The 13037-nt window shown below is 55.2% G+C and overlaps 2 protein-coding genes across 2 annotated transcripts; one reads left to right on the forward strand and one right to left on the reverse strand.

Annotated features, from left to right (window-relative positions):
• Positions 1 to 1320: 1320 nt before the first annotated feature.
• PODANS_3_11210 (uncharacterized protein) lies at positions 1321 to 2553 on the reverse strand (the record flags this gene model as incomplete). The annotated part of the gene is made up of 3 exons (XM_001903473.1): positions 1321 to 1782; positions 1878 to 1934; positions 2053 to 2553. Coding segments are annotated over 3 exons (1020 nt in total), but the record flags the coding sequence as incomplete, so codon positions are not given.
• A 3178-nt stretch (positions 2554 to 5731) lies between these two features.
• On the forward strand, positions 5732 to 11350 carry PODANS_3_11200 (uncharacterized protein; the record flags this gene model as incomplete). Its single annotated transcript, XM_001903474.1, has 1 exon — positions 5732 to 11350. One exon carries the CDS (start codon positions 5732 to 5734, stop codon positions 11348 to 11350), a length of 5619 nt encoding a protein of 1872 aa, XP_001903509.1.
• Between the last annotated feature and the right edge of the window lie 1687 nt (positions 11351 to 13037).

Consider the following 13037-nt stretch of genomic DNA (forward strand, 5'->3'; position numbering starts at 1 on the left):
CCACTCACCCCAGTCACTTCAGCGGCCGAAACAGTGAGGTGACCTTCCCCCAGCAAAACGACAGCGGAAGCTTCCGGTTCTACCCACCACCCATTGACCCCGATTCCGGCCTTGGCGAGGGCGGATCTGATTAGGTGAACGGCCGGATCTGATAAAAAATTTGTTGCGCTGGGCGGCCCCCACCTGATAGTCTTCGATGTGACCCTCGAGTTGCGTCCTTTTTAATTACCTTGGTATGCGGTCGTCCTGCATGGTTCCTGCTTTGCTGTCCCTTGATCGGATGAAGTAGGCATCACGGTATGTATCTTGTGAAAAGATTACTTATTTGTGGGAGATTTGAACGGAATTGCACCAGATCACCGCCGGTCTTCGAGGTCTTCATCCGACTTTCTTGTGTGACCAGGGGCAAGGGGAGCTGACCCAGTTTAAAGTTATCTGATCCGAAGAATCTCCACTGTTCGGCTCCATGCAAACGAGCCATTTTAACGCTCGCCATCCCAGCCACCGAACACCCCTGTAAACATTCTTTCTTGCCCACCATCCGAACTCCTGCTGCTGCTTTTTCTCGCAACATTGGTCTTTTGGTTTTCTGTCTGCTGTATTACCGTTGATCCCCACCATCTTCAATGTCGACAGAGGTACAATGGCGTAACTCGTGTGTAATGATGGTCCGTAACACCACCCAAGCTGGGGGCAACGACCTCGTCAAACATCTTTGAACATCCCTCCCGAAGCACAAAACTTCCCCAAGTCTTGGCCCGGAGATATCGCCGCTTTGGGATTCCGGTGGAGCATTACGTTATGGACATGGATGAACCGACAACAGCCCACCCTGCTAGTTTCCACCTGTGCATTATCACGATCATCTGATAAAAATTCTTCGTCTATGGCTCCATCACCCTTTCTCCACGGATCATCGACTCGGCCACACTGTCGTCATGTCCGAGAAAGGCCGTCGGACACGGTCACCGAGCGGTAGCTTCACGGGTGAAAGGGTCGTCTGGAGTTGCCCACGGTGAACTGGCACATTGTGGATTCCGCTTGTGCCTGACAGCGAGCCACGGCATTGTCTCATCTGAACCTCGAATTCGGATCGAGACACGGCAGAGGAGACACAAGTGTGGTGGTGTCTGCTGTGCGTGAAACGTTTCTCAGAGAGGGGAGATGGGCCTGGAATGCCCTCTCAATGCAACCACCTTCGTACTCGTATGCTTCTCCGTGTTGGCGCCATCAACTGTCAAAGCTGTCAATTTTGGAGCCTTCATCGGCCATCTACCGGTGACAAGCTTCTTCTAGCACAGATCTAGAAGTGCGTGTCTATTATGGTCTAACCTCAACGTCTGGTTGTTGTTGTTGTTGTTGTTGTTGTTGTTGTTGTTGTTGTTGTTGAACCTGTTGTTGGCGCTGCTGCTGCTGCTGCTGCTGTTGCTTCCTCTCCTCCTCCCACTCCGCCCACACCTCCCCCAACTTTCTCCCATCAACCTTGACTCCATACACACCCTGCGGCAGCTTCACCATGAGCGGTACCTCCACGTCCTCTTTGGTCCCCAACACGGCCGCCTCGTGAACCACCTGGGCTATATCCGCGGGGACTCTCCTGAAGCCCTTTCTGAAGTACACGTTTTCCGATGTGGGCGTCGCTTCGAGGTAGATGGGCAGTCCGATAGTGTTTCCGAGGTCAACAATGGCCTGGACAAGAGCAGAGCCAGCTCCCTTGCCTTGGTGCTTGGGGTCAACGGCAAAAGCGTGGATGTCTGTTGCGGTGATGATATTAGCGAGATGCTTAACGTGATGGGAAAGCCACAGGCAGCAAAATGAGGTCCCCGAAAGACCACCCCAGACTAAAAGCGCCACTTGGATGCGCTGCAACGCTCAACGTGCCCTCCCAGGAAACAATACAGCACGTGGTCTCTGCAGGAAGCACAAGAGTCTCTCTCGCAAGAAAATTCCAGCAATGGAAATATCAAGCGAGCTGCTGCTGTGTTCACATGGCATTTTTGTCCAGAAATCGAGATCAGATAGAAAAAGAAAAAAAAAACACTCACAAACATACGGCCTCCCCCCCATAATCCTCTCCCTCGCACTCCAAAGCCCGTCCAGCACCCTCTCCGCCCGTGTCCTCTGCTCCCCGTGAAGCCACCCAATCTCTGGCATCTTGCGCTCCTCTTCTGTTCTAGGCTTGACAAACACGTCGCAGAGGGCCATGCCGATGATCTCACCCGTCTCCGAGTCGACACACTTGTAGGTGTACTGCGTCTCGGAGGTGTGCCACCATTGCAGGGTGCCGTTGGTGTGCGCCTCGCGAAACTCCTCGGACGTGACGCCCGAGGGGAAGAGGATGTCGAGCAATAAAGAGCCGGAGGGGTCGGTGGTGAAGGCGGCAAAGTAGGCGTCGTAGCAGGGCCGGATGTCGGGGATGAGGGCTGGGAGGACGAGGTAAGGCATTTTGGGCGGTTTGTCTCTCTTACCGTAATATGTGGAGGAATGTATAAGAGGTATAAACATGAGGTGAAGTATAAGACTAACAAACACCAAGACAGAACAACAACACCCTCAACTCAACACACCGCGACAAAAGCAGACAAGAAGCACAAGATATATCACCCCCCCCCCCCCCCTGGGACCATCGAGGCCCTCACTCGTCTTACTCGTCTCACCTCTCTCTACCTACCCCATTCCTCACCATCAAAAAAACCGCAACCGCCGCATATCCTGTGTGCACATTACCTTGATGCAACCTCACCCTCACCGAACCGCAGATCCCTTTTCGCACCTCACAAAACGTAAGCGGCGTTTGCAAATTCATCTACTATAACCCACAACGGCATATTGCCGCCCTGACAAGTAAAATGTACAGTGCCAATCACTTCACCTTTCCAGGTCCCCTAGTGACGGGCAATGCCGCAAAACTACCGCATCTCGGAGGTAAGATGCTGCATCGCCAACAGAGAAGCCGCGTCAACATAGCCGATATGAATGCCTACCTACCTCCTCCGCCGCCGCGCGCGGGATGATGAAGATGTGATGATCGCTACGTTAGGTAGGTACCTCCTGATGGTACGCTTGCGGGGATACTCCATAGGTGGAATCCCTTCCGGTTTGTTGAGATCTCACCTACTCACCCACAAAGTGACAGTGGGACTGGATCTCGCAACAACACAACAACAACAACCAAGCAGCTGTAGGGGTGGTAACGTAGCCGTGACTGCTGTAAGAGAATCCCTCCTTCCTAAAGCATCATCAAACTCCAGAATCAGGGCACGCGTGATGATGATGATCATCATCATCTCAAAAAAAATGGCAAATCCTTCGGGCAGATCCCGATCAGAAGGATCGTCTCTTTTCTCCGTGGCTTGAGTTGACCCGTGACACCGCCCCGGGAAGAAGGGGCGGCTTTGCGGCCTTGGAAGAGAGTTAAATAGTAGCGAGACTCTCTCTGGATATCTTGACTGAGAAGCAAGCCAAGCACCATGTCTGTTGTCGTCAGTGGCTACCGGCCGTGGTTGCACAATCTCAATTTCTAGGGACTCGCATGGAGGGGGGGGGGGGGGAGCTCATGACTTCAAGATTTGTCTTGCTCTCCATGCTCCCCAGTCATCGGCCTCAAAAACGCTGGCTTGTCATTCTTGACGACTCAATGCTCGGTGTTAACATCACCGCTGTGACAAAACCCGCGTCGTGTTGGCCCGAAGCCGAAACCGGAGCAACCCCCCAAGGTGCGGCTCATAGCGGGCGGCAATAAGGACGCCTCCTTGGCTCAGAGGAAAAGCCAGCCCCTTTCATTTACACAACCACAACTCCAAGTTGCCCAAACACTCACCGCACCTTGAACCTCTTCCAGTATCGCAGTCCTGCAGGAATCTCAAGATCAGCACTCCCCCTCCTCAAAACCAACTCCGACAAACCCGCCATCTCAAAAATCTCGCTCAAAACTTCAACCCTCGGCATTGACGTCCCTCGATGGAGCCACAACCCCACCCAATGACACGATGCCCAGTAAAGTTATCTGATCCGTCCCTCGTCCAGGGACCCCCTGTTGACCAAATCCACTCCACACGCTCTCCTGAACCCCTGTCAAGATATTGAATCGGGGGTTTCAGCAACGGCTTTTTTTCTGATGTTTTTTTCCCCTCACCCCACCTCCCTTCACACCCTTTCTTGATCACCACCACCTACCACCACCACCTACCGCATGTTCTGGGAGCACAGGACTTCTGCCACCACCACCACTACTCTACTCACCCATCCAATGAGCAATAGCAAGCCACACCTTCCCCTACCCACTGCATTGGTCAATGGTTCGGGGCCACATCCAAATGAGGGAATGCCCTTCATGAGAAACGCTCGGCCGACTGTCTTCCGCAGCGTGACATCACATACTACATACACACACACCATCACCTTGAACCCCTTTTTGCCTGTTTTTGTTTGTTATAGGTTAATACCGTACGTACGTACATACACACCTGTATCCTTCTCGTACCGCATCGCACATCTTTGCCTGCAGCAAGGCAACAATGGGATGGGATGGGATATCCCTCTCGCCACATGCCCGGCCACGCCATCTTCACAGATCCGTACCCACTTGTTCGCAGAGAGCAAAAGCCCATGAACCTGGTCACACACATGGCCAAGTCTCGCTTGCGGAGACAAAAGGGAGCTAGAGGCCGGCGAGGAAGCCATCTCGGTGCATCGGTCGAGTCGATACCGCACCCTCCTTCCCGTCTTGCATCCAGGAAAGTAGTTGCTAGTCCCGACCACCGGCGTGTCATCTTGCCGTATTCAAGGGCTCGAGAATCACGAGCCAATGTCCAACAAACCTGAACCTAGCCCCAGACCCTTCAAGAGCGGGGTTTTTTTTTTCTTGTCGTAAGGTCTAGTAGTGAAGACCCGGGAATGGGGTATCATTCCGGCTAGTATCCAGCACCCATACATATCCAAACATGGATGGGTTGGATTCGCTAGTCTAGCAGATGCAGGTTCACCAAAGTGAAAAGTTGCCGGTCGTACCTGGTCTTTCCCTCTCCTGCTTTCTTTCCTTTTTCCTGTCCTCTGTATCAAGAACTGCAAGAAGAGTGTCACCCCGATTATTGTACCTCTCTTGTCAGCATTCTCCCTCGAACAAAAAGTAGCAGAAAGGGATATCCCGCTGCCCACCCCCATGCGTTGATCCTGTCCTGTAAGGTCACTACACGCTACCACGACACGGCAAAGAACCTCTCGACACAAGATAGAAAGCGGGAATTAACCGACAGTCGTGTCCCTTCCCGTAGCCAGCTCGGCAAAACATACCAGACAATATGCATCTCGCCCAGCACGCACCCGGCATCCTGGGTGGCCTCCGCCGCGATGCCATGCAGCTCGACACCCAGACCATTCCTCTAGACTCTGTTACCAGGACGCTACCAGTACCCGAATCAGAGTCTGCTCTCGACGCCCTTCTTCTCGCCTGGGGTGCTCTCCTCCAAAGACAACGAGGCGACGACGACAGAGTAGAACAGTTCTCCTGGGGCCACAAGTCGCAAAGCTCACCATCAGAGATCTCCACCCGCTTTTCCCTCAGGGCTCTCGGTCTCGAATTGACCAGGTCACGATCAGAGTCTGTATCAACCTTCCTCCAGGCCGTCAAGACCTCAACCGAGAACATCGCCCGCCCAGGGCTCCTCTACCTCTTCTTCAACGACGAGAAGGAGACCTCCTTTCCCCAAAAAGAGACGGCTGGACCATCTGTATGTACTCCACCGTTTGCCCCCCCGCCCCTGAAACACGACTGACTGACAATCCCCAGCAATTCGACTTCCAACTCCGTGTCTCCAAGCATGCTTCTGCCCTCACCCTCGAGGGCGTTTACCCTACCACCGAAAAGCCCGACTCCCTCAACTCCCGGCAGGCCGGAGACAGACTCGACACCCTAATTCAACTTGTTAATATCATCACCACTCAGCCCGAAGCCCCCATCTCGGCCCTCCTCGAGCCCCTCGGCCGTGACCTCGACCAAATATGGGCCTGGAACGCCGAAATGCCCCCTCTGATCGACCGGACGATGCAAGACATCATCTCTGAGCAGGCCGCCGCTCGCCCGGACAAGATTGCGCTTTCCTCGTGGGATGGCCAATGGACCTACGCCGAGCTCGAGCTCATGTCTACCCGCCTGGCGCATCACCTCGTTTCTCAGGGCATCACAGTTGGTGTTAATGTACCGCTATGCTTCGAAAAGTGCCGGTGGACCATCGTCGCTTTGTTGGCCATCATGAAGGCTGGTGGCGCATTTGCCTTGACGGACCCAACATCTCAGCCAGAGGGCAGACTGCGCGCCATGGTGGAGCAAACCGGCGGCAAGCTGGTCGTTGCCTCCGCCGCTCAGACTGAGCTGGCGAAGCGTCTTGTTCCTGAAGATGGCAGCCAGGTGGTAACGGTGAACGAGGAGCTGTTCCAGTCTTTCTCCACCATCGAGGGCGAGCTCCCCCCATTGCCCACTATCCCGACTGTCACCTCTCCTCTCTACATCCAGTTCACCTCTGGCAGCACAGGCAAGCCCAAGGGTGTCGTTGTTTCTCACGCCAACTTCACCAGCGGTGCCATTCCCCGTGCTGAGGCGGTGGGGTACAAGTCTTCTACCAAGTGCTTCGAGTTTGCCAGTTATGCCTTCGATGTCAGCATCGATTGCATGCTCTGCACTCTGTCAGTCGGTGGTACCATCTGCATCCCCTCTGATGCCGACCGCATGAATGACCTTGGCGGTGCCATCAGGGCTAGTGGCGCCAATATGGCGCACATGACACCCAGTGTTGCGCGTGTGCTCGATCCCGCCGTGATTGCTGAGCTTGACGTCTTGGGATTGGGCGGTGAAGCCATCTCGGCTTCTGATGCGGCTGCGTGGAGCAAGGGCAAGACCAGCGTCATTATCGCGTATGGCCCCTCCGAATGCACTGTCGGCTGCACTGTCAACAACACCTTTGCCAAGAACAAGGACGAGCGCAAGGTGTTTACGACCGGAAACATTGGCCGTGGTGTCGGCGGTGTAGGCTGGATTGTCGACCCCGAGGACCACGACCGTCTGGTTCCTGTCGGATCAGTCGGCGAGCTGCTGGTGGAAGGCCCCGTCGTCGGTCTTGGTTACTTGGGTGAGGCCGAGAAGACGGCTGAGGTGTTTATTGAGGACCCTGTATGGTTGGTTGCCGGACACAAAGAGATCCCTGGCAGAACCGGCCGGCTCTACAAGACTGGTGATCTTGTTCGGTACGATGCTGATGGGTCTGGTGACTTTGTCTTCATCGGCCGCAAGGATGCTCAAGTCAAGCTCCGTGGACAGCGTGTTGAGTTGGTTGAGATTGAGCACCATCTCCGGCACCACCTCCCAAGCCGTGTCAAGATCGCTGCTGAGGTCATCAAGCCTGCGGGAGCCGAGCCTACTTTGGTGGCCTTTTTGGCCGAGCCTCGCACCAAGAGCGGCACAACCGAGGAATGTGACGAAGCGGAGGCCACCTTCTCTGATGAACTGACCAAGGCCCTGACCGGTATCGAGGAAGCGCTTGGCGTCGATCTTCCCCGGTACATGGTCCCCGCGGCATTCATCCCTCTCCGCGACATGCCAGTGCTGCCTTCTGCCAAGATCGATCGCAAGAAGCTTCGTGCGCTTGGTGGCGCCATGACGCGCGAGCAGATCACTGGCAGCGCCCGCAAGAACAAGAGCAGCGAAGGTGGTGCCCCTTCGACCGAGATGGAGCGGATGCTGGCTGCTGTGTGGAAGTCGTTGCTTGGGGACCATACCGACATCACTGTTAGCGACAGCTTCTTTGCTCTCGGCGGAGACTCTCTCAGGGCCATGAGACTCGTTCCCGCTGCTCGCGCTGAAGGCATTGTTCTGTCGGTTGCCGATGTCTTCCGGTACCCTGTCCTCCGGGATATGGCTGTGGTTGCTAAGAAGGCAGAGGCTGGAAGCGGTGGTGCTGCTGCTGACGTCCCACCCTTCTCCCTGATCGACAAGGCCTGGTCTGCTGAGGCGGCAAAGACCGAGGTCAGCCAGCTTTGCGAGGTTGACAAGGCCGATATCGAGGATGTCTATCCCTGCACACCGCTCCAAGAGGCCTTGATGGCGCTCTCTGCCAAGGTCAAGGAGGCCTATGTAGCCCAGCGTGTGCTCAAGATGAACAATGCCAAAGACGCCAAGAAGTTGCAGAATGCCTTCGAGGCCATCGCCGCCGACTCCGCCATCCTCCGCACTCGTATCGTTCAGGTGTCCGACTACGGTCTCATGCAAGTCTTGATCAGGGAGCCTATCCAGTGGCGCACTGCGTCATCGTTGGCCAGGTATCTCGAGGACGACCGTGACGAGGAGATGGGTCTCGGCAAGAAGCTTGTTCGCTACGCCATGATCCGCGAGGGCGACGTCTATCACTTTGTACTGACCATGCACCACGCTCTCTACGACGGATGGTCGATGCCCCTGGTAGTTGACCGTGTCAACCAGGCCTACCAGGGTGTTGCTCCGAGAAAGCCAGCGGCCCAGTTCAAGCACTTCATCGACTACCTCAACAACAGGCTTGATCGTGCAGGATGCGACACTTACTGGCGTGAGCAGCTCGACGGTGCGACGGGTGTTCAGTTCCCCCGGCTTCCCTTTGAGGGCTACCAGACCCAGGCCGACTCCCTCCTCGAAGTCGATATCAAGCTTGATGGCCGGAAGCTCCCATCAGTGCCCGGCGCCACCATCACTCTTGCCAGCGTGGTTCGCGCGGCGTGGGCTCTGGTGGCCTCCCAGTACTGCAGCGGCAACAACGACATTGTTTTCGGCGAGACACTGACTGGTCGCAATGCCCCCATCGTAGGCATCGAAGAGATCGAGGGTCCCATGATCACCACCGTTCCCGTGCGGGTCACCATCAACCGCGAGTCGTCCGTCGAGCAGTATCTTCAGACCATTGCCGAGCAGATTGTCGGTCAGATCCCATACGAACATGCCGGTCTTCAGCACATCCGCAAGTTGAGCGACGACGCCCTCCAGGCTTGCGAGCTGCGTACTGGTTTCGTGCTGCATCCCGCAGCTGGCGAGGTCGAGGCTGACGACAAGACACCGGCCAACGGGTTGGTGCCGGCGGGCGATGGCGAGGCGGCCCAGGAAGCGCTCAAGTTCAACACGTATGCCCTCATGTTGGTGTGCTCCCTTTCTTCCGATGGCTTCTTCGTGATGGCCAGTTTCGACTCCAAGACGGTCAGCAAGGACACGATGGAGCGAGTGTTGGAGCAGCTCCGGACAGTGGTGCACCAGCTCTGCGAGGGCGATGCGAAGGAGGTCAAGGTCGGTGACTTGCAGTGTCTGACGGATGCTGACAGCAAAGAAGTTGAGGATATGAGCAAGAAGTTCAAGTTGGAGGGTGCTGACTTGGATGCGCTTGGGTTGGATCGGGCTGACATTGCCAGTGCCTGGATTGCCGATGCAGCTGACCACACGCGCCCCTCCCCGCGTGGCGCTGTGGGTGAGCTGTTAGTGGAGACCACCAAGACCCTCAGCGCCCCTGCAGTCGCTGTGCAGACACCACCGCCGCTGTGGCTGAAGAGCACCACTGTCAACGGCGGCCAGATCTACAGAACCGGACGACTTGCCAGCTTCGAGTTCAGTGTCGACACTCCTGTTCTTCGCGTGCTCCCCAAGTCGGCCCAGATCAAGCCCGATTTCACTGTCCCCAAGAAGAAGGCTGCTTCGTCTGGCCCTGCCATCTCTGCTTCCTCTGCCAAGCAAAAGCTGCTCCGGGGCATATGGAGTCGTCTTCTCAAGGTCGATGAGGACAAGATCTTCCTTGGTGACAGCTTCTTCAACCGTGGTGGCGACTCGATTGCCGCCATGAAGCTCGTCTCCGAGGCCCGTCAGCAGGGAATGCAGCTCAGCGTCGCGCAGGTCTTTGCCAACCGGACTCTGTATGACATGGCCAATGTCATGCAGCCATCGCCCACTGTCATCACCAACGTTCAAAGGGGCCAGGGCAGCAGCTCTCCCGCGAGCCCATCCAGTCCCTCCAAGGCCGACTACCAGCCCTTCTCTCTCCTCTTGACCTCCTTCATGCGTCGTATGCAGAGATCGCTGGCCGACAAGTCATGGAAGATCCTCGATGTTCTCCCCACCAGACCTCTCCAGGAGATTGCCGTCAGGGGTACCGTTGAGCTTCCTCGCTTCTCCATCCGCTATGAGCTCATGCACTTTGAGGGCATGGTCAACAAGAAGCAGCTCTTCCGTGCCTGCCAAGAGCTTGTCGCCATCAACGAAGTCCTTCGCACCGTCTATGTCCGCCTTGATGATGTCTGCTACAGCGTGGTGATCGAGAACCCCTTCATTGTCGACATTGTCGAATATGAGATTGACGGTGACGATGTCGAGGAGTTTGCCGGCAAGGTCAGCAGACTGGATGCCCAAACCAAGATGCCTTATGGTTCTTCCTTCGTCAAGTGGTTCTTTGTCACCAACGGCACCAAGAGCACCCTTGTCTTCCGCCTGTCCCACGCCCAGTACGATGAGATTTGCCTTCCCATCTTCCTCAATCAGCTCCAGCAGCTGTACCAGGACCCCAAGTCGGTCTCTCCATCGTACCCCTTCTCCACCTTTGTCGACCACACCATCCAAGAGGGCATTCCCGCTGCCATCCCCTACTGGCGCGACCTCCTTGCCGGTTCTGAGGGTATTTCTCTCTTGAGACCTGACACCCCCATCACCGACCGCCGCCACTTTGCCATCCACAAGCCCGTCAACATCGCCGCCCGCAGCCGCGACGTGACCGTAGCTACCCTTCCCTCCGCAGCCTGGGCTTTGACCTTTGCCCGTCTGCTCAAGGTCAAGGACGTGGTATTCGGCGAAGTCGCCTCCGGCCGCAGCGTCGACATACCCGGCATCCCCGACGCCAACGCCATCGCCGGCCCCTGCTGGCAGTACGTCCTTACCCGCGTCAAGTTCGATGGCGACGTCCCCATTCGCACCGGCTACGACCTGCTCGAGGCCCTCCAGACCCAGCACATGATGACTTCTTCGCACGACTGCATGGGTCTGGAGGAGATTGTCCGGAACTGCACAGACTGGGATCCTGAGGAGGTGACCTGGTTCGACACGGTCGTTCACCAGGATGTGGCCCACGTCGAGACCTTGTCATTCTTGGACCGCAAGGCCAAGTTTGAGACGCTGTATGCATACGAAGAGCCGTTGAGGGAGTGGAAGATTCAGGCTTTCCATGATGGGGATACCTTGACCATTGAGGTTATCACTTTTGAGTCGTGGAAGGAAGAGGCGGTGAAGTTGTTGGATGATGTTTGTGCTTCGTTGGAGCAGTTGGTGAACAGGCCTGGGGAGGAGTTGAACATTGCATAGGCGTTTTTTTTTCTTTTTTTCTTTTCTTTTTCTTTGGCCATGTTTGGTTACAGGGATTTCTAGCTGTTGGCGGTATAGTCAATCAGTTTGTGTATGTTGTTTTTTTCTTGTACATTATTTCTGCATGGTTGTGATGGGCTGGTACATATCTTGTATAGGATTATTTGGAATATGAAATAGTATTTGTCAAAACTCTACCTCTAATCTTTGCATTCTCCTCATTTCCCTTGTTTGAATCACTAATGTCGTCTTTTAGGCTGCGTACCTACCTTGAGCACGTAGCCCGCTGTGGGCGATAACTGAACTGCAGGAGTAAAATGTAAGATCACTGTTAGCTTACACCTCTTTGAATATTAAGGGGCCTTCTGACCATCCCTCTAGGCCTACTAACTATCTTATAAAACCTATGAACTATCACTTTAAGGGCCTCTAACTATCTCTTGAGGGCTTTGAACAATCTCTTAAGGCCTATTAACTATCCTTCCGGACCTATTTACTATCTTTCAAGGCCTATGAACTATCTTTTGAAGCCTGTAAAGACCTCGTTAAAAGGGTGCAAGTTTATTCGAGAAGCATGGTTCTACATACTATCATGTACCACCTAACCGGCTTTGCAGTCACCCCACGAAGATTTGGCTCTATTCTGGGTGTTTTTGCAACGCCATATCCGGCGTGGTACTTACCACAGTTGTTTCTTCAAGGGGGTTGGGTAAGACAGTCTCAAAGATGTTTGCGGTGTTTGAAATTTCGTCGTGTCGAGCACGTAGCCCAAGGCGAGCTCTTCCCAGTTAGCATGCTTACTCGAACTCGGCTCTCCCCCCAGTACAACTATGTGCTTCCCGATGACAACCATGGAGTGCCCGCTGCGGGGCGAAGGAAGGCCGTCCATGTTTTAGAGCGAGTCACGCCAGCGACGCTCCGCCATGTCAAAGATCCAAAAGTCCTTGAGATCCTCGCCCATCTCTGATCGTCCACCACACACACACATCTTGTTTCCCCCCACAGCTGCCGCGTGACCCTCGCGCCTGGTCGGCCTTTTCCAGTGCCTGGTATCAGTGGGTATGTGTTCCCATCTGTTGGTTTCAGGCTCGTAGCTCCACATATCGTTGTACCAGGTGTAGCCGTCGGTGCCGCCGAAGCTAGGTCGCGTGGAGCCTTGGTTAGGATTGCGATTTTTGGGTCGGGGGATAGAAAGCTACGCACATATGCATCTTAGTATTCCACACCACAGTGCTGTGGTTGGTTCTCGGCGGTGGTGCTGACCTCTCGTCATCTGAGGGTTTCGGCTGTACCCACTGGAGGAGTTCCAGGTCAGTTTCGTTGCGGGAATAGCCCTCAATCTGCCCGCCAAAGATGACCAGGAACGACCCAACGAGGGTTAAGCTATGTCCATAGCGCCCAGGCGGCCGGGAAACACCAAAAAACGCGCTGGAGACGGGAGCTACGCACCAGTGGCATGTTTCTGTTTCCCTTGGTTAGTAGCCCTGACATGAATGAGTACACACACAGGGATGAGAGTCGCTCGCCTCGGTCCATCATGTACTGGTTGTTCAGTGTCCGTTTCTTCGATCTTGGCATTACCTCCCCGCAGACACAGAGCATTGCTGGCGAGAACACAGCAGTGCTCTACACGGGCACTGGGTTTGCGGGCCGACGCAGCGATGGGGATGCAGCGAAGCTCTGAAGA

This window comes from Podospora anserina, chromosome 3 (assembly GCF_000226545.1).
Source record: "Podospora anserina S mat+ genomic DNA chromosome 3, supercontig 3".
Classification (NCBI taxonomy): Eukaryota; Fungi; Ascomycota; class Sordariomycetes; order Sordariales; family Podosporaceae; genus Podospora; species Podospora anserina.